The sequence below is a fragment of the Lepus europaeus genome, chromosome 3 (assembly GCF_033115175.1).
Source record: "Lepus europaeus isolate LE1 chromosome 3, mLepTim1.pri, whole genome shotgun sequence".
In the NCBI taxonomy this organism is placed as follows: Eukaryota; Metazoa; Chordata; class Mammalia; order Lagomorpha; family Leporidae; genus Lepus; species Lepus europaeus.
Window position 1 is genome coordinate 94,662,468 of NC_084829.1, and position 24,313 is coordinate 94,686,780.

At 36.7% G+C, this 24,313-nt stretch overlaps 1 protein-coding gene across 4 annotated transcripts in view; it reads right to left on the reverse strand.

Moving 5' to 3' along the window:
• The window catches only part of MMS22L (MMS22 like, DNA repair protein), a 131,829-nt gene that overhangs the window by 99,869 nt on the left and 7,647 nt on the right, over nucleotides 1-24,313 (reverse strand). For 3 of the 4 annotated variants that reach the window (XM_062186523.1, XM_062186521.1, XM_062186522.1), the window contains exons 5-10: nucleotides 22,694-22,781; nucleotides 22,422-22,599; nucleotides 19,693-19,783; nucleotides 17,892-18,022; nucleotides 15,639-15,752; nucleotides 6,975-7,151 (exon numbers count right to left, since the gene is read on the reverse strand). In XM_062186523.1, coding sequence (XP_062042507.1) covers nucleotides 6,975-7,151; nucleotides 15,639-15,752; nucleotides 17,892-18,022; nucleotides 19,693-19,783; nucleotides 22,422-22,599; nucleotides 22,694-22,781 — 779 coding nt within the window. The remainder of the gene's footprint in view (nucleotides 1-6,974; nucleotides 7,152-15,638; nucleotides 15,753-17,891; nucleotides 18,023-19,692; nucleotides 19,784-22,421; nucleotides 22,600-22,693; nucleotides 22,782-24,313) is intronic. The other variant, XM_062186524.1, reaches the window with a different exon arrangement.

Genomic DNA, 24,313 nt, shown 5'->3' on the forward strand with positions numbered 1-24,313 from the left:
TTGGGCTCTTGCACCCATGTAGGAGATCTGGAAGAAGCTGTTGGCTCCTGGCTTCAGTCCAGCCAATCCTGGCTGTTGTAGCCATTTGGGGAATAAGCCAGCAGATGGAAGACCCCTCTCTCTCTGTCTCTCCCTCTCTTTTTCTCTCTATAACTCTGCTTTTCACATAAATAAAATAAATCCTTAAAAAAAAAAAAAAGCAGAAGCAAAGAGAATCTAAGAGGAAACAAGTAACAACTAGTTTCTAATGGGGAGAAATATTATGAAAAGTAATAAGACCCTAAAAAGCAGTCATTGGCCTTAAAGAATAAAGGCAAGGACCCCCATATCCTCTATCCTTATTAAAATGATGTTCATAGATCTCTGTGAGTGAGATCCCAGTGGAAAGAACGGGGCCATCAAAGAAGGAGGTACCTTTCTCTGAAGGGAGGAGAGAACTTCCACTTTGACTATGACCCTGTCTAAATAAGATCGAAATCGGTGAACCCTAAAGGCTTCCATAGCCTTGGCAACTCATGACTAGAGCCTAGGGAGATTACTGACGCCTTAAACAAGAGTGTCAAATTGTTAAATCAACAACAGGAGTCACTGTGTACTTTCGTCTCATGTGGGATCCGTCCTTAATGTGTTGTCCAATGTGAAGTAATGCTATAACTAGTACTGAAACAGTATTTTTACACTTTGTGTTTCTGTGTGGGTGCAAACTGATGAAATTCTTACTTAGTATATACTGAATCGATCTTCCGTATATAAAGATAATTGAAAATGAAAAAAAAACAAACTTGGTTTTAAACTGGAAATTGCATAGCAAATTAATCAATTTTTAAAAAATATCATGTAGGATCTCTGTCCTTAATGTGCTGTACATTGTGATTTAATGCTATAACTAGTACTCAAACAGTATTTTTCACTTTGTGTTACTATGTAGGGGCAAACTGTTGTAATCTTTACTTAATATATACTAAACTGATCTTCTCTATATAAAGAGAATTGAAAATGAATCTTGATGTGAATGGAAGGGGAGAGGGAGTGGGAAAGGGGAGGGTTGCGGGTGGGAGGGAAGTTTGGGGGGGTGGGGGGGGAAGCCATTGTAATCCATAAGCTGTACTTTGGAAATGTATATTCATTAAATAAAAGTTAAAAAAAATAAAAAATAAATAAAATGATGTTCATAAGAATGAACTCAAATTAACTTTTAGTTAAAGCATGTTGAATATTCATGACTTTAAATGCTTGACAGTGTTCCTGTGAGAATGTAACAACAGCTAATCAATCAATAAATACTACTTCCTTAAAGAAAGGTGATTTGATTACAGTAGCCAACCTCTAAGATGGCTCCCAATAGTCACTACTTTCTGGTTATTAATGCTTTGTGTATTATCCTCCATGAACAGACTACCAGCGTCAATGTGAGTGATACTGTATCACTTCCAAGATTCAGTTACATGACATTGGAATTTCCTTCTTGACAACACTCTGGTGAAGATGATCTGGGAGAAGTCATATTATGAGTAGCCTATGTAAAGAGTAACTGAATCCTTCTACCAATATAAATGAGAATAGCAGTGAGTTCTCTAGCCCTATAAGTCTGCAGAAACTGAGGCCTGACTGACAGCTTGACTGTAACCTCCTGGGAAACAGCCACAGCAAGCCAGCTAAGTGGCTCCTGAATGCCTGAGTTTCAAAAACTAAGAGTGTGAGGTAACAGTGGTTGTTTTACACTGCTAAATTTGTTACACGGCATATATTAAAATGACCTAGTCATTTTTAGCAAAAGAATTACTGACTTTTTGAAGTAAAGTGAATCCAAAATGCATTGTCAGGAAAGAATATGGAATAAAAAATTTGGCCTTGCCCAAATAGGCAAATACAGATCCAGTCTTACAGACTGAGACCTGAAACTTGGTAGTTGGCCCCAACACTCCCTCAAAGTGATACAATTTTGCTCTATCAATATTATATGTACATTGCGTTAGGCTTTTTATATATTACTTTCTCAAAAAAAATTATCATATCATAGAAAAACAATTACATCTCAGAAAGGTCATACATGTACCTGCCAGAGAATGGATTCAGATTCAAGTTGATCTGACTCCATTGCTAGTATTCCTTCTACTATACCATGTATCAGTAACCAATCTTTTTTTTTTTTCCCTAGTAAGCCTTTTTTCAGATTTCAGCAATTCACCTTTATATCATTTTTATTAAGAAAATGTCACTACTAGTTCCAAGTAAGCAGGAACATAATAAGATTGATATAATTTAAGTTTTAGCTTCCCAATTGGATAGTGTTAATGAATATATTTCAATTGTTCTGTTTTATCAATGCATTTGAATCACAAGCATTACAGAGAAGTAATGCAATTCTCACCCAAAGAATTTCAGCTATATGGATCAGTACTGTGGCTATCTAAACAAAAATAAACCATAATTCAAAGGAAAGATGGCAGTTATATCATGCCAAATCAAAGATAATATCTATCTAAGGAATACAGATTTTTCTTCCACAAGAAAATCTATATATTTTTTTTCCTACGTACTAAGTTACATCCTTATAAACTCTTTTTTACATACCAAGTTCTGCTAATAAAAAAGAGGTAGCAAGTTCTCAATTTGGGGCTATGTTACATATCTCTTAACTCACTATTAAAACTAAGACACCACCAAAAATATAAAATAGATCCTTCACCCACCACTTCCAGCAGACTAGGTAGCCTGCTGCAAATCTCATTTTAAGGTTGCATTTCACACATTTTTCTGGTTGCCATTTCAGATGTTTCAAAGACAAATATCAGTGAAGCTGACCGATCACACCATGTTCTGGGCAAGGAAAGCACTATTAAAACTGACCCCTGTGATGCCCAAAAGAATTTTCCTCTTTCAACTGTACTGGGTTTTAATAAACGACTGATATTGTAAGAGAATAATATACTATGATCTAGATTGAGAGCAAAGAATGAAACAGAAATGTATGCAAATCTAAAGCCTCTAATATAAGAAGTGAAAAACAAATTTTTTCTTATAGCCCTATCCTAAGAAATTGGCTGGTCTTATGATTTAAGTCCACATATTGCAAAACTCCAAACTGCAGACACTTTTAAAATAAAAAAAATTAACCATATCTAAAACCTATTTAAAATGTAAAGATTTCATATTAACCTTAGGGCGAAGTAGTTCACAAAAATTCAATAATCTCCATCTTGTCACAGGACTAGAGATATTTCTCTGATAAAGAACGTATGATTAACAATCATCTCTCACACCAGATTACTGTTGAACAGAATAAAACATGCTTAGCGCATAACCATTTTCTCCACTGTAGTTGACTATACTAATATATCATAAGGAAAAAACATTTAGATAATTTTCAAAATTCTGATCTACATATATATATGAAATCCAAATGAATAACCTATATAATCTCTCTGAAAGGATGACTCAACATGCCTTTATGTTCATAGATTAGAATGACTATGTGACTTATCAACTAAGCTCAGACACTTTGGAGAGTAAAAGGGAAAATTAATAAGATAGGATGAGTGCTTAACAGGCATACACTAGGACTGTCCTTGAAAAAATGGAACAGATGGTTATACTTATTCATAAGAGGGAATTCTCTAATATCAAGTTTATCTAAGTGATAAAACAGGGTGACATTTAATCACAGTGTATCTCAATTTCTTCACCTGTAAAATGGATCTAATATCACCCTCTAACCTATTTAATAGCTCTTAGAGATTAAAAAATCTCACTGTGAGATATTAAACACATTACAAATGCAATATATGTTTCACCTCCAGTGAAAACTACTAACTAAAGAGATTGAGTTTTCTTTAAAAGCCTTTATGAAATTCAGAAATATCTGACACTCTCTTGAGGCAAGGTTGATTTTACAGATATGTATATAACCTGTAGACTTATTTTTATCATATGAAAGATTCTTTGTTAAACACAGCTTTTTGATTTTAAAACATTCTACATACTTTAGAGAATTAAGATTTTTTTTTTAAGATTTTAAGATTTATTTGATTTAGGCCGGCACCTTCTGTTGGCTCACTCCCCAATGGCTGCAATGGCCGGAGCTGTGCCGATCCGAAGCCAGGAGCCAGGTGCTTCTTCCTGGTCTCCCCTGTGGGTAAAAGAGCCCAAGGACTTGGGACATCTTCTACTGCTTTCTCAGGCCACAGAAGAGAGCTGGATTGGAAGAGGAGCAGCTGTCACTAGAAAAGGCACCCATATGGGATGCCAGTGCCGCAGGTGGAGGATTAACCTACTGCGCTATGGAGCCGGTCCCCAGCATAAGCTATTTTAAACACAATTAATTTATTATCATAAATCAGAGGTAATAAAAGCAGCAGTCTCCTCTGTAGATTTCTTTATGTAAATATCAGCAATGAACTATAGGTGTTCAGGTCACTGCAACTCAATACTACTCGAGTAACAATAATGATATATATTGATGTGGCTAGATCACCTACCAAACTGGGAGAACCTGGGAGTATCTGAGATGCTCTGTCAGTACAACTGACAGACTCCATGGACGATTTCTCACAGCAGAGTCTGTCCAGTACTCCAAAGAGAAAAATATGACAAGCTAATTAAGGAATATGTTTCATAAAAACATTCACAGTGGGGCAGATTTTTAGCCTAGCAGTTAAGATACTGGGTCCCATACTGGAGTACCTGGGTTGATATTGGGTTCTAGCCAATGTGGATGCTGGAAACAGCAATGTCAGCTTAAGGAATTGGATTACTGCCATCCATAGTTGAGGAGACTCAGACTGAGCTTCCAGCTTCCAGCTCTGGTCCCAGACAAGTTCTCGCTGTTGCAGGCATTTGTGGAATGAAGCAGTGGATGGGAGCTCTCACCTCTACCTCCACCTCTACATCTGCCTCTCTACCTCAACCATCTCTACCTCTACCTCTCTCTTTCTCTTAAATAAATTAACCAAAGTTTTAAAAAGGCAGAAGATTAATTGAAAAAAAAAATCTTCAAAGCAAAAGGTTCCTATGCCTCACAGAATATGAGTACCAAGAAACTTTTTTAGAAGTAAGAACTCGTAGGCCAGCACAGTAGTATGGTAGGCTAAGCCTCTGCCTGTGATGCCGGCATCCTATATATGCACAGGCTGGTGTCTTAGCTGCTCCACTTCTGATCCAGCTCTTTGCTACGGTCTGAGAAAGCAGCAGATGATGGCTCAAGTGATTGGGCCCCTGCACCTGTGTGGGAGACCCAGAAGCTCCTGGCTCCTGGCTTCAGATTGGCCCAGCTCCAGCTGTTGTGGTCATTTGGGGAGTGAACCATCAGGTGGAAGACCTTTCTCTCTTTCTCTTTTTCTGTCTATAACTCTCTCTCTCAAAAAATTAAATAAATCTTAAAAAAAAAAAACCTCTTGGGGCCAGCATTGTGTTGCAACAGGTTAAGCCACCATTTGCAAACCCAGCATCCCGTATAGGAATTGGTTTGAGTCCCAGATGCTCTACTTGTGATCCAGCTCCCTGCTAATGTGCCTGGGGAGGCAGCAAAGGACAGCCCAAGTACTTGGGACCCTGACAACCCAGTGGGAGACCTGGATGAAGTTCCAGGCTCCTGGCTTTGGGCTGCCCAGTGCTAGCTGTTGTGGCTATTTGGGAAGTTTACCAGTAAATGGAGGACTGGTATGTATATGTGTGTATCTATATATGTACACACACACACATCTCCTGTTCCTGTCACTCTATCTCTCAAATACATAAAATTAATAAAAAATTAACTAAATTAAAATTAATTTAAAATTAAAAAATGAATTAAAAAATCTGGATCTCCAGAATGAGACCTAGATAGAAATTTGAATTTATAAAAACTCAAAGGTAGGTCTGATCATCAGCCAGGTTTGAGAACTACTCCCATTAAAAAAAAAAAAAATTTAAATTTAGACATATCGGAGACAAAATTCTAGAGGTTACTTTATGAAACTCATAGGCTAATATACTACTCATTTCTCAACATGGAAGGCACTACATAGAAATAGGGCCTCAAATAAATATATCTTCTAACTGGTTTTATTCATAGGGTTTTTTTTTTTTTTTTTAAAGTATCAATGTAAAACCATTTTTCTAACTAGAAATTAATAGAAGTAAACTTCATGGTTGTTTAATACATTAAAATATCTCTGCAGTGGGGTAGATATTGTGATGCAGTGGGTTATGCTGCCATTTGGGACATCTGTATCCTACATTAGAGAGTCTGAGTACCAGCTACACCACACAAGTGATTCAGCTTCTTACTAGTGCATCTTGGAGACAGCAGATGATGGCCCAAGTACTTGGGTTCCTGCCAGCCCTATGGAAGACCTGGATGAAGTTCCTGGCTCTTGGCTTCAGTTTGGCCTATCGTGGGTTATTGTGGACATTTGGAGAGTGAACCAGTAGATGGAAGATCTCTCGCTCTCTCTCTCTCTGTCACTCTGCCTTTCAAATAAATAAATCTTAAAAAAAAAAAAAAAAAAAACCTACAAAATTCTTCAATTAAAAAAGTATTATTCTCAACAAATACTTTTCTTAAATATTTCACAAAAAGCAATTCATTTCTAAAGACAACATATGATTTCCCTTTGTAAATCTGAGATTTTAGAGCCAGAAGGAACCTTTAGGACAATCCAATCCCATGATATTTAGATGAAGCAACAAACAGCCATTCAGAACAATTTAGGTAAGTTACTTAGGGTCACACAATTACTTAATAGCAGAGCCAAGACTGGAAACCAAGTCTTATCTCTACACAATGCTTTTCTTTAATCAAACAATAAAAAAAAAGTTATATTAGGATGTTTACAGAAAGGTCTACACATTTGTATAGAAATGTTATATACAGGTAGCAAGGATTTATCTCTCTAAGATTGCCATCTGATTTTTGGTTGTTTCCCTTCACTTCTTAATTTGTCTAAAAAATTTATATTAATAATATAAGAAAGTTTAAGAAAATAAGACCCTACCGTTTCATCAGGTACTCCATGGCGATCAAATTGGTAAAAAGATGCTATATGAGTAATAATCCACCAACTAAAACCTGCTGGATCCCTAGACTGGATAATAGGCACAGAACGTCGTCTTCGGTCACTGGATTTTTCAAAGAGTGTTTTAAGTAGCTTATTCAACCAGTTCCAAAATGACTATAGAAACAAAAGTAACATAATTCAATTAAATTAAGACTGTTCCAATAACTTTTCATTTATGATTTCCCTCACTTACAAAATAGAATATAAAACTTCATACATACTTTATAGATATGCTTTTTATAAATATTTATATACTTTCATATATATATAATTATATATAAAAGTACTTAAAAATAGTATGTAAAAGTATTAAAAGTATTTATACTATATATATACTTTATAAAATTAAACTTTAAAATAATGAAAACATTCAAGTTAATTAGAACATGACTAGTACTTTAGAAAGACTCTATATGCCTCTACAATCACATCTTTTTTTTTTAATATATATATATATTTAACTTTTATTTAATGAATATAAATTTCCAGTGTACAGCTTATGGATTACAATGGCTTCCCCCTCCCATAACTTGCCTCCCACCCACAACCCTCCCCTCTCCCGCTCCCTCTCCCCTTCCATTCACATCAAGATTCATTTTCAATTCTCTTTATATACAGAAGATCAATTTAGTATAAAGATTTCAACAGTTTGCACCCACATAGAAACACAAAGTGAAACATACTGTTTGAGTACTAGTTATAGCATTAAATCACAATGTACAGCACATTAAGGACAGAGATCCCACATGAGGAGCAAGTGCACAGTGGCTCTTGTTGTTGACCCAACAAATTGACATTCTAGTTTATGGCGCCAGTAACCACCCTAGGCTGTCGTCATGAGTTGCCAAGGCTATGGAAGCCTTCCAAGTTCCCCGACTCTGATCATATTTAGACAAGGTCATAAAAGACAGAGTGAGGATAGTAACCAATGATCCTAAGAGTGGCATTTACCAGGTTTGAACAATTATACAGCATTAAGTGGGGAAGAGGACCATCAGTACACACAGGTTGGGAGTAGAGCCATTGGTGGTAGAGTAGAGGTTATGATTACAAAGGAATGAGGCCCAAGTGTGCTAGACAGGGTCTAGAACAAAGGACAGAGTCATTATTAGATGTGCTAAGAAAGGTACTGTCTAAGCTACAATTAAGTTTTCTGATTGAGAGGCAAATAGAATCTGATAGAAGGGGTTTGATAATAATCTGTTGGGCTTTAGGCCTTGTAAGTTAAGAGGCCCAGACCTATCTATCTCTTCACATGGGGTATATCCTAAGGGAGGTGTGAACCTCTTAGGGGAAGGCACTCTGTTGACTTTCATTACTTGGCTGGGCTGGGAGGAGAGCTGGCCAGGTAAAGGCAGGGGGCATCTCTAACAAGAAATTTACAGTTCTGCCTGCAATGTTGCTGACCCTACTTGACCATCCCCTCAGCTGCAGTGGTCACTTTGGAAGTTGGGCTGAGTGAAGGGCTTTTCAGCTTAGAGCCAATAAGATCTGTGGCTCTGACCTGGGCATCCTTCGACTCCAGGGCAGGTCCATTTCCAGTGATCCAACTCTTGGCAGAGCTGCCAGGGCTCTTCACAAGCTGACTTCTGCTGAAGCCCAGGCTTACCACATTGAAAGCCACTGCAGTGGACTGGCCTGTTGGGTCTCCTTGAGGGCAGATCACTGTACAGATCAGCCATTAATAGGCCTGCCACCCATTGCTTCTGATGCCTAGCTTTCTTTTCCTCCTGGTTTGTGTTAAAGCAGACCAGAGGATGCAAGTCAAGGGAGTGCCCGTATCCCATCTCTAATCTTCAGTGGCCTGAACTACAAGTCTATAGTCACAGGCATGTTCTGTAGTAGTTTTTCTAAGGTAGACAATGCCCATGAGGAAAATTATATTCTCACTTTAAAACTTTCTTTCCCTTTGGTCTGAAAGGGAGGTTTTTTCTACTTACTGTATACTTCGCTGATGGCGAAGTAAATCTAGCTATGAGATTATTATTTAAGTTCTTATTTTGGCTATGCTATTACAGAAAAATGTTAGCCATCTCTTTTATAAGGTCTAAAGATTAAATTGTGCATCCTACAGATTCCTTCATAATAGAATTAGTTTCCTACCTTGAAGAGAATAGAGAAATGAAAGAATAAGTTGGGCTTAGAATAGAGAAATGAGGGATCAAGTCCTAGATCACTTGCTGACAATAGCAATATTACATGAATACTTAGCAAACAGTTTCAACCATTAGATAACAACTTAAGAAAACATTTACCATAAGGTCCAATGCCTTCTAAAAATTTTAAGAATCATGTATTTGAAAACACCTCTTAAATATCTAACATGGTGTAGTTTGTTTAACCAGTAAACTTAAGCACAACCATATAAAATGTTTTTAGTTTCTTTCTACCAACAAGTTTAAAACATATGATACACAGATTCAGGTCACACAAATTAAAATGTATCTTTGATTGATTTTAGCAGCTTAAATTTATGGACAATCTTATCTATAAGCCATTTAAAATAAAACTCTTAATAAAATTTCCTATGTGGACATACAATATGTACACACATAAACATAGCATAATAGACCAATATAGCAATTTTAATAATAGCTTTTAAAATCTTTAACTCTTTTTGTAGATTGCCAATTGATTTGAATTGCTTTTTGTTTTTAGATTACTTTAACACATTGCTTTAACAGAGCATCAGAGTTTAATTCTATGTCAAAGAGAAATTGAGCTTCCTGTGATCTTTTGCTGTGAGGTTTCCTTCCTTTACCTTCTTTCATATTGGTGACCATGTTTCTGTGTTTCTGTGTGTAACACATCTTTAAGCATCTTTTGCAGGGCAGGATGAGTGGCAACAAATTCTTTCAGTTTCTGTTTGCTATGAAAAGTCTTAATTTCACCTTCATTCACAAATGAGAGCTTTGCAGGATATAATATTCTGGGCTGGCAGTTTTTCTCTCTTAGTACCTGGGCTATATCTCGCCATTCCCTTCTAGCTTGTGGGTTTCTGATGAGAAGTCTGCTGTGAGTCTAATTGGAGATCCTCTGAGAGTAATCTGACGTTTCTATCTTGCACATTTTAGAATCTTTTCTTTATGTTTCACTGTGGTGAGTTTGATTACAACGTGTCGTGGTGAGGATCTCTTTTGGTCATGTTTACTAGGGGTTCTATAAGCTTCCTGTACTAAGATGCCTCTGTCCTTCTCCAAACCTGGGAAATTTTCTGGTAGTATCTCACTGAAAATGCCTTCTAATCCTTTTTTCCTCTCCATGCCTTCAGGAACTCCTAGAACCCGAATATTAGGTTTTTTAATAGTATCCTGTAGATTCCCGACAATATTTTTTAGATTTCTAATTTCTTCTTCTTTTCTTTGGTTTGCCTGTTTCCTTTCCTGTTCTCTGTCTTCTAAGTCTGATAGTCTCTCTTCTGCTTTGCCCATTCTGTTTTTAAGGCTCTCTAATGTGTTTGTCATTTGATCTATTGAGTTCTTCATTTCATTGTGGTTTTTTGTCACTATCACAGTTTCTTGTTCTACTAGTTGTTTCATTTCATTTTGATTCCTCCTTAATATTTCATTTTCACGAGAGAGATTTTCTATCTTGTCCACTAAGGATTTCTGTAGTTCAAGAATTTGTTTTTGAGAACTTCTTAATGTCCTTATCAATTTTTTGAGATCCGCTTCTTGCATTTCTTCTATCTCATCATCTTCATAATCTTGAATTGGGGTGTCTTTTTCATTTGGGGGCGTCATAGTGTCTTCCTTGTTCTTGTTACCTTGGTTTTTGCGTTTGTTGTATGGCATGTTGGAGATATTTGGTTTCTTCACTGTGGTGTTTTTTCTTGTTACGCTATGGCTCTATATTAAGTGGACTGTCTGCTTTCGGTGGAGCTTTAGAGGCTTGAGATGAGTGTGGACTGAGAGCTGTGTTTGGTTCCTCAGGGTTGAGGGTGTGTCAAAGATGACACTCCCAGGTTAGGTGTGGTAAATCTCTCTCTCTTTTTTTGATTCAAAAGGGAAGTAATTCCGCACAGCTGAACGTAATTGGAGGTAGTTAGCAGGCAAATGATATACCCACAGGAGCCAGAGATGGGAAGCTCTTTCCCAAGGACCACACAGGGAATCTCTGCTGCCCTCAGTGTGGGCTCCACTTCTCCTGCAGTCTCCCACTGGGTTGCCAAGTTAGATGCTAATCTCCTGTTATTTCACCCCTCCCCCCAGAGTCAGGTTTTTCTGCTAGGCTCAGGGCCGGTGCAGACCTGAGGTCGCCCTGCTTATGATGTATGTCCAAAATGGTGCCTGCTCTTTGTCTTGCTCGCCTTTGAGGGGTGAGTGGAGGGAGAGAAACTCGTGTCCGTATCGGTCACTTTTTTTCTTTTTTTTTTTCCTCTCTCTCTTCTAGTTAGCCTGGTGAACTTTTCCCCACGGAGTTTCAAGCCTCGTTCCCTCTAGTCTCCTCTTTCTGCTTGCCCGCTGGTGTCTCAGGCTATGGAGGTTCGGCTCACCTCGTGTTCCAGTGCTGGTGCGTTGAGTCTGCCGCTGGTGTCCCGAACTTGGGCTCCCACGCTCTCCACGCAGGTCCACTGTGAATCACTAGTTCCGGAAGAGTTTCTGCTGCTGTTTCTTCCCCTACTCTTCCTTGTCCCTGCAGTATCTCCACTTTTATTAACCTGTGTGTCTTGCTGAACTATCAATGTGCTCCCTTCCTATTTCGCCATCTTGCCGCTCCGATCCAATCACATCTTTTTTGATCCAGGTCTAACAATTATCCTGACTTCCATGATAAATCATTCCCTTGCTTTTATAAGTTTTGCCATACAGGTATATAAGCCCATAACATTGTTTGGCTTCACCTGTATTTTGTTTATACAGGTTTTTATTCTTTTTTTAAAAAGAAGATTAATTTATTTATCTGAAAGGAGAGTTATAGAGAGAAGAGGAAGGAGGAAGAGAGGGAAGAAGGGAAGGAAGGACAGAGGTATCTTCTATCTGCTGTTTTACTCCTCAAATGGCTACAACAGCCAGGGACTGGGCCAGACTAAAGCCAGGAGCCAGGAACTTCAACCTCCCATGTTGAGTGGCAGGGGTTCAAGTATGTGGGCCATCTACCGCGGTTTTCCCTGGAGCTTTAGCACGGAACTGGTTCAGAAGTGGAACAGCTGGAACTTGAACCATTGCCCAACGGGATGCTGGTGTCACAGGTGGAAGCTTAATCCATCATACTACATCCCCAAGCCTAGGTTTTTATTCTTAAGTGGCTTGCTTCTACTCTTTAGCAATATACTTCTTATGTTTAATATTAGGTTTCTGAGCACACCCATATTAATGTGTATAGCCACAGTTCACTAGCATATTCTAATGTATGATAAAGAATAAACCATTTATCTAATCTGCTGGTGAATACTTATTGAGCTTTAATAAGCTTTTTAAACAGGTATTTCATGTAAATGTTCAAGTTATTAGTCAAGATCTGGCAATTCCTCTTACCTTTCTAATGTTCGCAGAATCTGAAGCTACTCCCCTTTATTTTGATTACTGTCTCTTTTTCAGGAAAGATGGCCAATTTTAATTACATTCCTACCTCTCAGACCTCGGAATCTGGCATCACTATTTTTCAGCCTAAATCTTTCAGGTTTCCCTTCAATTCTGTTTCACAGATTTACTTCACCTCATTCTTGAAAGATTTTAAGTGGACAAATAAAATATATATATATATATAAAATATATATATATATATAATATATATATATATATCTCCATTTTTGTCAGTACAGACTCAAAACAGGCTCTCATTGTATAAAATAAAATGAAAATAAGTAAATAAACATAAAAGCCAGATGTCATTTCATTATTGACTAGTTTAAAAGATTTTTAGAATTTTTATCTGGATTTTATTTGAAAAGTAGAGAGGAGAGAGAGAGAGAGAGAGAGAGAAATCTTCTTGTTAGCTTACTCCCAAATGTCCACAATAGCCAAGCCTGGATCAAACCAAAAGCAGGATCCTATAACTCAATCTGGGTTTCCCATGTGTGTGGCAGGGACCCATACACTTAAGCCAGACCCAGGATGTGCTTTAGCAAGAAGGTGGAGAGAAGCAGAGGAAGAGGGACTTGAAACAGACACTCAAGAGAATGCAGGCAATTCCAAGTGTTAATTAACCACTGTGCCCAGTGCCCAACATCCACCCACCCTCCTGTTTCTGTATTCCTTTTCATTGGTGTTGGTTATAGGAGAGTGGGGGAGTCTTTGGTTTTTTAGTTTATGTAGTATTTTGTTTTATAAGACACTAAATTTTCTACTTTTGTTTCCTGTTCCCATAACCACCCAATCAACAAAGAATATCACCCTCACTCTCTTTTTGCCCTTTTGTTATCCAGAAAGTACACAAGAAACTTTATTCAGTATTTTCTGTTCTGGCAATGGTTTTTTTTTATTTTTATTTATTTATTTATTTTTTTATTCTTTTGACAGGCAGAGTGGACAGTGAGAGAGAGAGACAGAGAGAAAGGTCTTCCTTTTGCCGTTGGTTCACCCTCCAATGGCCACCGCGGCTGGCGCGCTGCAGCCGGCGTACCGCACTGATCCGATGGCAGGAGCCAGGTGTTTATCCTGGTCTCCCATGGGGTGCAGGGCCCAAGCACTTGGGCCATCCTCCACTGCACTCCCTGGCCACAGCAGAGAGGTGGCCTGGAAAAGGGGCAACCAGGACAGAATCCGGCGCCCCGACTGGGACTAGAACCCAGTGTGCCGGCGCCGCAAAGTGGAGGATTAGCCTAGTGAGCTGCGGCGCCGGCCCTGGCAATGGTTTTATATTCATTTTATGATCACTTCTAATTTTCTTCTCTCCTTTGAGCAGTTTTTCTCAAATGCATTTGCTTGTTAGAAAGGTTTGTGATATGAGCTTTGCTGACTTTTACTTCTTTCAATTTATAGTTTTGAGCATTCCTTTTATAGTTATGCTGTTGGCATATCTTTGTGTAAATGTATTTGTTCTTGTTATTCTATCCTTTGTAGGGAGTCTATGTTTAGCCACCCATCAATTAAATGTGGTTACAAAGAAATCAACAGATTGAAATTTTTAATGAAATCTACATATTATGAACTCAGGTTATAAACCTGCATGAGAGCTGGATTGAAATAATAAATACACAGTAACAATTTTAACCTTCTGCAAGACAGCACAGTTAAAGACAGGCTATTTTCCTTTCAAATTAAGTTGAGTTTCTAGTCTATCTTTTGAGTGTCCAGCTTTAATGATAGTAGGAGTTGTCAGTAGGCTTTCAACTTGAGTCAATTCTGAGCTTTTTTTTCCTATTCTTTTACTCTATCATGTGTGAAACTCAAAGTTTGAGTTTACATAATTTAGAACCTGCCTCCAAGGGCATGAAGTAGATTCAATGTCCCACTGATTTGAGTTGTCACTTACATTTACTATTTGATTTTAGTACTTACATTCTGCTAGCTTAATGACACACTCAGAATGATTGCTTTTTTAAACAAGAAGTTCAGATTATTTCACTATTATGAATAGAAACTGTTATTTTTTTAAAAAATTCTTATATTTATGTACTTATTATTTATTTATTTTAAAGGCAGAGAGACAGAGTTCCTATTCACTCCCCAAAGGCCTACTGTACCTGGAGGTGGTCCAGGTTGAGGCCAGGAGTTAGGAATCCCAGTCAATGTAGGTCTCCCATGTGGGTGGCAAGGATCCAAGCAGAGCATATGCATTAGCAGGAAGCTAGAAGTAGGATAAGAGCCACAACTCAAACCCAGACACTTCAATTCTGAATGCAGGGATCCCAAGCTGTGTCCTAATCTCCACTCCAAATGAATGCCCTGGAAATTACTTACTTGATTAAAAAAAAAAAAAGCCTTTAAAATCTGAATATAACTTATTTCAACTGTATAACTTTGGCTATTTTATTTTACTTTTTTTTGACAGGCAGAGTGGACAGTGAGAGAGAGAGACAGGGAGAAAGGTCTTCCTTTTGCCGTTGGCCGCTGCGGCCGGCGCACCACGCTGATCCGAAGGCAGGAGCCAGGTGCTTCTCCTGGTCTCCCATGGGGTGCAGGGCCCAAGCACTTGGGCCATCCTCCACTGCCTTCCCGGGCCATAGCAGAGAGCTGGCCTGGAAGAGGGGCAACCGGGACAGAATCCGGTGCCCCGATGGGGACTAGAACCTGGTGTGCAAGCGCCAGAAGGCGGAGGATTAGCCTATTGAGCCGCAGCGCCAGCCAACTTTGGCTATTTTAAAATAAATAAGCCTAGTAAACATAGAGGTTACAGAAAATTGAAAAACTGAAGTCTATGATGTCAATGAAATTTTTAAAAATTAGTAAATAATCAAAGGGGAAAAGACTTTATGATGTTCAAAAAAAAAAATAAAAACTTGAAAGTCAAAACTTACCTTACACTTTTAGATGTTTCAAATCACTAATTTAAGATTAAAAATAAATTAGGTATTCTGTATCCTGCTAATGCTCTGTTTGGTGATTGCTATTGCTGTATTATAAAGAAAGAATTTAGTAATATTTTTCTTGATGAAACTATTGAATAAATTCAATGTAAGAGTTAGTAACGACAACTAACATCAATTTTCCAACTTACTTCTGAAAGAGACCATTTACTTCTGTGGTCTAGGAGATGAATAAGTAGAATCCATAATTCTTTAACACACAGACATGGACAATGATGATTCATTAATGCTTCAGTAAGCCTAACCTGTAGGAAAGAACCAAAATGAGTTACTAATGAGGCAGCAACAGAATTACACATGCTACATATCTACTTGTTTTAAAAGAATGAATTAGAGAACTTTGTTTTCAATTATGTAAAACTATGAAAAAGATTGCATTTCATTAAATTTCAAAGTAAATTTCCGGGGGCGAGAATGTGACATAAAAGTTAAGTTGCTGCTTGAGGTGTCCACATCCCATATTGGAGTACCTGGCTCTAATTCTGGCTCCTTTACTTTGGGTACAACTTCCTGAGATAAGAATGCACATACTGGGGGGCAGCAGATCATGGCTCAAATACTTGGGTTCCTATCACCCACAAAGGAGACCTGGATGGAGCTCCAGGCTCCTGGCTTGGCCTGGTCCAGTCTTGGGTATTGTTAGCATTTGGGAATTGAACCAGCAGATGGAAGATCTTTCAAATAAAGAAGATGCATGCAGGCATCCCATATGGGCACCGGTTCAAGTCCTGGTTGCTCCTGTACCCAATCCAGCTCTCTGTTAATAGCCTAGGAAAGTAGCATAGGATGGCCCAAGTGCTTGGGTCCCTCCACCTATGTCAGAGACCTGGAAGAAGCTCCTGGCTCCTGACTTGGGATAAGCCCAGCTACGGCCATTGCAGCCATTTGGGGAGTAAACCAGCAGATGGAAGACCTCTCTGTCTCTCCCTTTCTCTATCTGTAACTCTGCTTCTCAAAAAAATAAATTAACGTTTTAAAAAAAAAGCACAAAATGAATTTAATTTTTTACTTTAAAATTTTTTCTTTTAAGATTTGAAAGAGTTAGAGAGGTAGAGGTAGATGCAGAGGCAGAGAGAGAGGAAAAGAGAGAGAGAGAGAATCTTTCACCCACTAGTTCACTCCCCAGATGGCCCCAATGGCTGGAGCTGGGCTGAAGCCAGGAGCTAGGAGCTTCTAGGTCACCCACATGTGTGTAGGGGCCCAAGGACTTGGACCATCTTCCACTGCTTTCCCAGGCACACTAGCAGAGAGCTGGATCAGAAGTGGAGCAGCCAGGACTCAAACCATCCATATGGGATACCAACACTGCAGGAAGCAGCTTACTCACTATGGCAGAGTGACAGCCGCCCAAAATTGGTTTAATCATCTCATCTAGTGGTCAATAAGTTTTTCTGTATTTAGAAATATTTAAAATTTTGTTTTCAATATAACCTGTGTCACAACTACTTAATTTTGCTGGTGTATTAACATCAACAGTTATAGATAACAAGTAAGAGAGACAGGGCTGTGTTACTGTAAAACTTAACTTACAAAAACAGGTAGAGGGCTAGATTTGACCTCTGGATCATAGATTACTGATCTAGTTCTAATCCATGTAACACATATACACAAACACACAAGTATCTTATGAAAAGATTAGAAAACAATTTCTGATCCAATAAAAAGCGAAGTAAAAATTATTATAAGACAGAAAAAATACTTAGAAATTTATAAAGATTAAGTGATTGCAAAATTAACATCAGTGGCCAAGGGGTAAATAGAAAGTGTTCTGGCCTCCGGGCTTTGGCCTGGCCCAGTCCCAACTCCCAACTATTGCAGCCATTTGAAGAGTGAATCAGCAGACTGAGGATCTCTCTCTCTCTTTCCCTCACCATGTTTTCAGATAAATAAAACAAGATTCACAATTCTTAAAAAAAAATTCACCGCCTCCATTAAGCACTCTGGTAAATGCAACCTAATAAAAACAGTCAATCAACCTTTCATGGAAAAAAGAGTAAACAAAAACTTTTGTTAAGTAATTTAAGTATTCATTTTATCATTATGTACAGCAATACAACAAATTATTAAAGAGATAGCCTCTCCTATTTGAACTGAAGTTTAACTTCCAGTCATTTCCACAAGCATCTTGTTTTATTTTTTTTACAAGATAAGAAATACTATTTTTCTATGAAAAAAAAAAAGCTCCAAGATGCTAATTACTAATTGCAGTACATTCAAAATATTCCAATTGAAATTATTTTCCCTTTCAGCTCCTTTATAATAGTAATTAAATATAAAATTAAGAGAATTAACAAGTAAACCATTTTGATTACAGACTAAACAGCACACCTTAAGGACTATTAACATTAAGTACCAAAAATACAAATAAACTTATAAAGTATTACCTTGTCATACCTGTTGAGTGACAGGCTTATTAAATCACAAAGGAGATTTTCACAATGTTCTTCAAACAGGCTGACATTGGTTAAATTATCACTTGCCAGATTCATAAACTGATGACTATATACAACTTGTTCTAAAAATGTAATAAAATAAATTCTAATTAAAACTATAGTTTTATTCAGAATTGGAAAATAACTGCATACCTTTAAAAGACAACAAAATTGAAAATATACTGTTTTAAAATTTTTTCTGCAATTAAAAGTTGAATTTGAAGACAATAGCTATCTCTTTTGAGCACTGATAAAAATTTTAAAAAGTTTTCCATCCTGCCAAGTATCATTTAATAACTTTCCTGTTACAATAAGTCTAAGTATGAATTAATGCCATATCACTTTAAAAAAAGTGAGGAAACACCATAAAATCTTCACCAAAATTTCTAATCAACAAAGACTTTTAAATTATTATTCTTTTAACAAATGCTAATAAATCGACTTCATGTATTTTCAAATTTTGTACCTGTTATCAGAGTTACTGCTCTGAGGAAATGTGTGAGAGTCCATATGAGATAGGAAATCATGTATCTATATACATCTTAATGCATATCTTGATTGTACCAAGAAGCCACATGGAAAGATTGACTTACACAATGTAGGTTTTCTAAGTATACACTATGATGTGCACACAATGATAAACTCTCCTAATGACACATTTCTGAGGATGTATTCTCATCATTATGCAATGAATGACTGTATAAACTGACCATACAATTTGGAAATAACCAGGAAAATACAAAATAATATGTGATGCAGTATCAATTTCCACATATTAGTTGGCAAAAAAAATATTTGGAATTATCCACAATTGCAAGAGAATAAGATAGTCATGTTTACAAGTAATATATGTAGATTGGTAAGAGTAGCTGTATAGCAAATGAGTAGCATATATAATATTAAAACAGTAAATAACTTGTACATAGAATATATATAACGGAGAAAAATGTTCAGTGAAAAATTATTTTTAATATCACAAAATAATAGAAATGTTTAAAAATGGACATGGCTAAATAAAGTACAGTAGATCTATAACATTAGCCCTTAAATGAATAAAGTAGAACTATGTATACTAATATGAACAGCTCTCTAAAATACTCCCAAATAAAAGATCACATTGAACAGGATGATGATACCATCTGTGGTTAGAAATAAAACCAAAATGCTAACTATGTTAACTATGATATACATGTATGTATACATGCTATACATGTATGTAATAGAAAGTAAGTATCGAAAGATGAAAAGGCCAAGCTATTCCCAGTAGTTCTCTTTGGGGGAAAAAAAAGAGTGAAAAGTTCTTCCTTCACTTTGCTCACTATTCATTAAAAAAAAAAAAAAATTATAGAGTGGTGGGTATTGTGGTACATCAGGTTAAGCCACTACTTGCGATTGTCGCTTCCCATGTCAGCATCCTGACTACTTCTGATCCAGCTTCCTGTTAAAGCTCCTGGAAAGGCAACAGATGAGGGCTCAACTATGAGGTGCCTGCCACTAATGTGGGAGATCTGGATGGAGTCCCTGGCTCTTGGCTTCAGCCTGGCCCAGCCCTTGCTGTTGTGGGCCTTTGAGGAGTGAGTTAGCAGATGGAAGATCTCTCTGTCTCTCCTTCACTCTCTGTCACTCTGCCTTTCAAATATATAAATAAAATAAATCTGAAATAAATATCAGAAAGCACTCATCATTTCTAGTTTTAAAAAGCAGTGAAAGTATAGAATAAAAAAGGGTATAAGTCAAAAACCCATAAACTTACTCATTTTTTCACCTAATATGTGAAGAATTTCTAGGACCAGCCAATGGATATCCAAATGGAGATGTAATAAATGCCATGATGGTGGAAAAAGCTGTGAATGACATTATCAACTGTAATTGAGAATTCATGATACATCACTCAGTATTTTATAGTATGAAACACTCCTTCACAAGCACAAGGATAAAGAACCAATTAACCTACCACTATTCAAAAGCTCAGGGAAAACCTGTCTTGTTCATAAGAGGATCCTTTCACTGAAGATCTTTGAAAGCAGGATATAGTTTCATCTGCTGGTTTAAGATACACCCACCTTGGAACAGCTGAATAGACTTGTACAGTAAAGATCCCTTCCAACCAATCTCTGATTCTACTAAAGCTGCAAAGCAGTAAAAGAATTTTTTAAACACTTGTTTTCGTGATTTTGCTTTAGAATTTTGCAAGGAAAAATTTTTTTAATGCAATGAGCACCCAGGAACTCCCTACACTACCACCTATACACTATTATCCTCTTAAGAAATGGAGGTTACAAGACAGTTGAAGAAATTTAACTCTGAATTCATACAGTAGGATTCAAATCCAAGTCTATTTGACTCAAAAGCCAGTACTTTCAATTACTGTGTTGTACTGGGTTATCAATAACTATCCTCCAGTCAACATTTAGAATAACAATAGAAATAAATATAATGACATAAATATGTTTCACTAAAACAACCAGAAAGAAAGATGAAGAAAGGACTGCCTCATCAAATATACTAACAAAATAAGATGCCATGCTAATAAAATAATGTTGGCATGGGAATAGATAATTAAATACAGCAAGAATAGGGATGAAAGAGATGGATAAATATGGTATCTCAAATCAGCAGGGGAAGCATGGGTCACTCAATAAAGATGGGTTATTAACTTATCCATTGGCAAGAAACTAGAGTTAGATTTCCTACCTCACTGCACATTAAGAAAAGAATGACTAGATTATACAACAAAAAGAAAAATCGATAAATATAAACTAAATAAAAAGCTTCAGTTATCTATCTGGGAAGTCAATTTAACTGGCAAAATAGAAAAATCTTAGAAAATGTTTGTAATACATATTATCTAACAAATAATGTGTAAAAAAGAGTTTCTTAAACTAGACAGAAGTTCAACTGAAAATACACATTAAAACAAGATGTTTCAGTTATCAGATGAATAAAATATAATATATAAATAGACTCTTTTAAGTTTTACTTTGTAAATTTTTCTTCCATGTTTCTGAAAAGAACAGCAATGCCTTTTTATTTGTTGAAGAGTGCAATTTAAAAATTGTGAGTTTCTGAGCTTTAAATAACCTAGGAAAACTCTAGTATGAGGACCTCTGTGCACAAATTTTTCTTTTTGCTGCTAGATAAAATTATTCAGTATTTTTATGTAGTTGATATCCAGAAAATATAGTGATATCCAGTATAAAGAAAATATATCCTCTCCCCACAATATGCTCAAGAATCTTTATTAAATGATATAATTAAAAGTAGTTATTTGCTTGCTTTCTATGGACTGGATATATTAGTCTGTAAATGCTGTTAGAACTCTATTTACTTTTATTATTACATATATTGATTTAATATAAAAGAGTTAATTTTTGTTTTGTTAAATTTCATAGAAATATAAACATTTAATTATGTATTTTGGCGAAGACATGTTTCTAGAACCTGAATGCTACTCAAATTGATGAAGCCAAATATAATAGAAAAGGTAAAGTTTAGGGAATAATGTTGTAAATTTACATGTTTTGTCATTCACATTAAATCTCATTTTCCCATGGTGACTTTGTTATTTATAAGCTGGGCCACTTGAAAAATACAAATTTCATTTTAAAAATAAATTTGAATGGGGTAATTACCACAAGTAAGGAAAAAAAGGGCATAGTCAAAACAATCTTAATCACATGCCATAAAGATCTCAAAAGTCAGAACACAAGGTGGGGGTTGTGGCATAATGCATAAAGCTGCCTCCTGTGATGTCAGCATCCCATATGGGCGCAGATTTGTGTCCAGGCTGTTCCACTTCTGATCCAGTTCCCTGTTAATGTGCCTGGAAAAGCAGCAGAAAATGGCCCAAGTGCGTGGGCCCCTGCCACCTACATAGAGACCAGGATGAAGCTCGTGGCTTCAGCCTGGCCCAGTGTTGGCCACTGCAGCCATCTGGGGAGTAAACCAGCAGGTGGAATCTCTCTCTCTCTCTTCCTCTCTCTTTGTCCCTGTTCTGTCTCTCCCTCTCTCTCTGTAACTCTTTCAAATAATTAAATATTTTTTAAAAAAAAGTCAGGATACACATGATTACAGTTTTGAAAGCATATTTTTATAAGGCAGTCTTGAATCTTACTATATAAATAATAGTTTGCCCAAACCTTTGTCAATGAGGAAAATGATGCAAATTTTAAAATACAAAAGTTAGTTTATTTACATTCAAGCTTCTAAACATTTCACATCTTCAGTTTTAAACATTTTGTACATATTCATTTGTTAAATTCTCTCAATAACTCTAGAAGTTATATGAATTATACAGTTAAGGAGAGGGATGAGATGAGACTTTTTTTTCCAAAAAACATTTAATTAATAAAAGGGGAGGCCAAAACTCAGGCAGTCTGCTTCCAGAGCTGTACTCTTGACCGATTTGTTTCACTCTTGAATAAATATTTCTTGTGGGGAGAAAATGCTGATAATTCAAAAATTAAATGAAACAAGTCAAACCTTAGTGTGGTTTTGATTTACAAATGCTCCTATGGTAACACTGGGAAGTTCAGATAGATGTCCAATATACAAGAGTAATCCATGCAGCTCATCAACCAACACTGAGGGAAGCTGAGCCTCCAAAGTCTCATAGGGATGGACAGGAACATGACTCTCAGCTTCTTGTACTTTCAGATATCTGAAAAATGATTATATATAATAAACAACAACAGTCTGGAAAATATCCACATAGAAATTCATGCAATAATCAAAATATTCATCTGACATCCTACCTGAAGATGAAAACTTTAACATAATGGAGAAATATTACGCACTGTTGTCTAATACTGTCTGCTTTCCCATGTAGGGTTGATATCTTCCCTGAAACCAAAATAGACAATGTTAACCATAGCATAAATAATTAGCAGGCATTAGTGACTTCATAAGCCATATTAACAGCAATTCTCTATCTTGTAACTTCCCATTGATTTCCTTGTCATTCTTGCCCACATAACTCCTCAAAACTATTACTAAGGTCACCAATGAAAGCCATGTTGCTTAAGCTAATGGTGGATACTATCTGTCCTCAAATAACTTGTCTTCAGTATAGCAGTAGCTACACGTGGCTTTACTGAAGCCATATATGACTGGTGTTTTTATCTACCTCTTTGCTGGCTCTTCTTTCTCAACTGTACTACCATCAGGGGTCTCCTCAGGAGTCAGTCCTGAGTCTCACTTTCTTCTCTACACATCTCTTCCGACATGTTGGATGTCTTCAGTTCCTTTATTACTCCAGAGGTTTATATACACCTCATATTTTTCCTTTGAACTCCAGACCTTGTGTGTCAACCAGCCTAACCAGCTTCTAAACTCAAATAGTATTGTCCAACACACTGCTCAGATAATGCAAAAAAATGCATCCTTTGCTTTCCTTCACAACTTCTTCATGCTAAGTTTTCTCCATTTCATTCCATAATGCTACCAGCAGCTTATTTCTTCCTTGATTCTACCATTGTATTTAACCTCCATCACAGTTCCATTAAATTTATAATCAAATATATCTTGAAAATATTCATTTTCTTTTTACTGTCTTAAACTACTGCAACAGGGTTCCTCACATGTCTTCCTTTACCCTCTTGAAGCACAAAGTCTACTTAAAATATGTCTCAACTTTTATTACTCCCAAGTCAAAATCCATGAAAGGGTACCAACTGTATTTAGAAAGAAATCAAAATTGTTTATAATCATTCCAATCTCACCCCATGCCATCTTTCCCTCCTTTAACATTTATACCATCTAAAATTATCAATTATTAGCTATGATGTACAAAATATTGAAGTAAAAGATACTCATGAAATAAAAAGAGGGAAAATACTATGCATTGCAGGGAATAAACCCTAAACCATATTAAATGTAAAACAAAATTTATTCATAAATTTGAATTCATATAAACAAACATGACTACTACTTTGACAAAGCTAACATGACCATAAATGTCAGACTGTTTTGCAAATACCTACATATTAAACTACATTGTTATGCCTTAATTTCATCTACAAAAAGTCACAGACCCTGATATGGTTTGTCCCCTCCAAAACTCAGGTTGATATGTGATTGTCATTGTGTTGGTACTGGAAGGTGGAGTCTTTTGAAGAGGCTAATGAGGTCAGTAGAGGAATTAATGTCACCTTTTGGGAGTAAAAGTTTGCTCAAGGGATTAGTTATCACAAGAGCAGGTTGTTACAAAGGTTGATCACACCATATATTATGTCTGTTATGCAGCTCTTATTTGCTGCTCTTATACTTGCTATTATCATGTCACACAAACAACATGTTATAATGCAGCAGGACGCTTCTGCAAGATATAATGGTCTGATCTTGAATTTACCAGCCTCTAGAACCATGGGATAAAC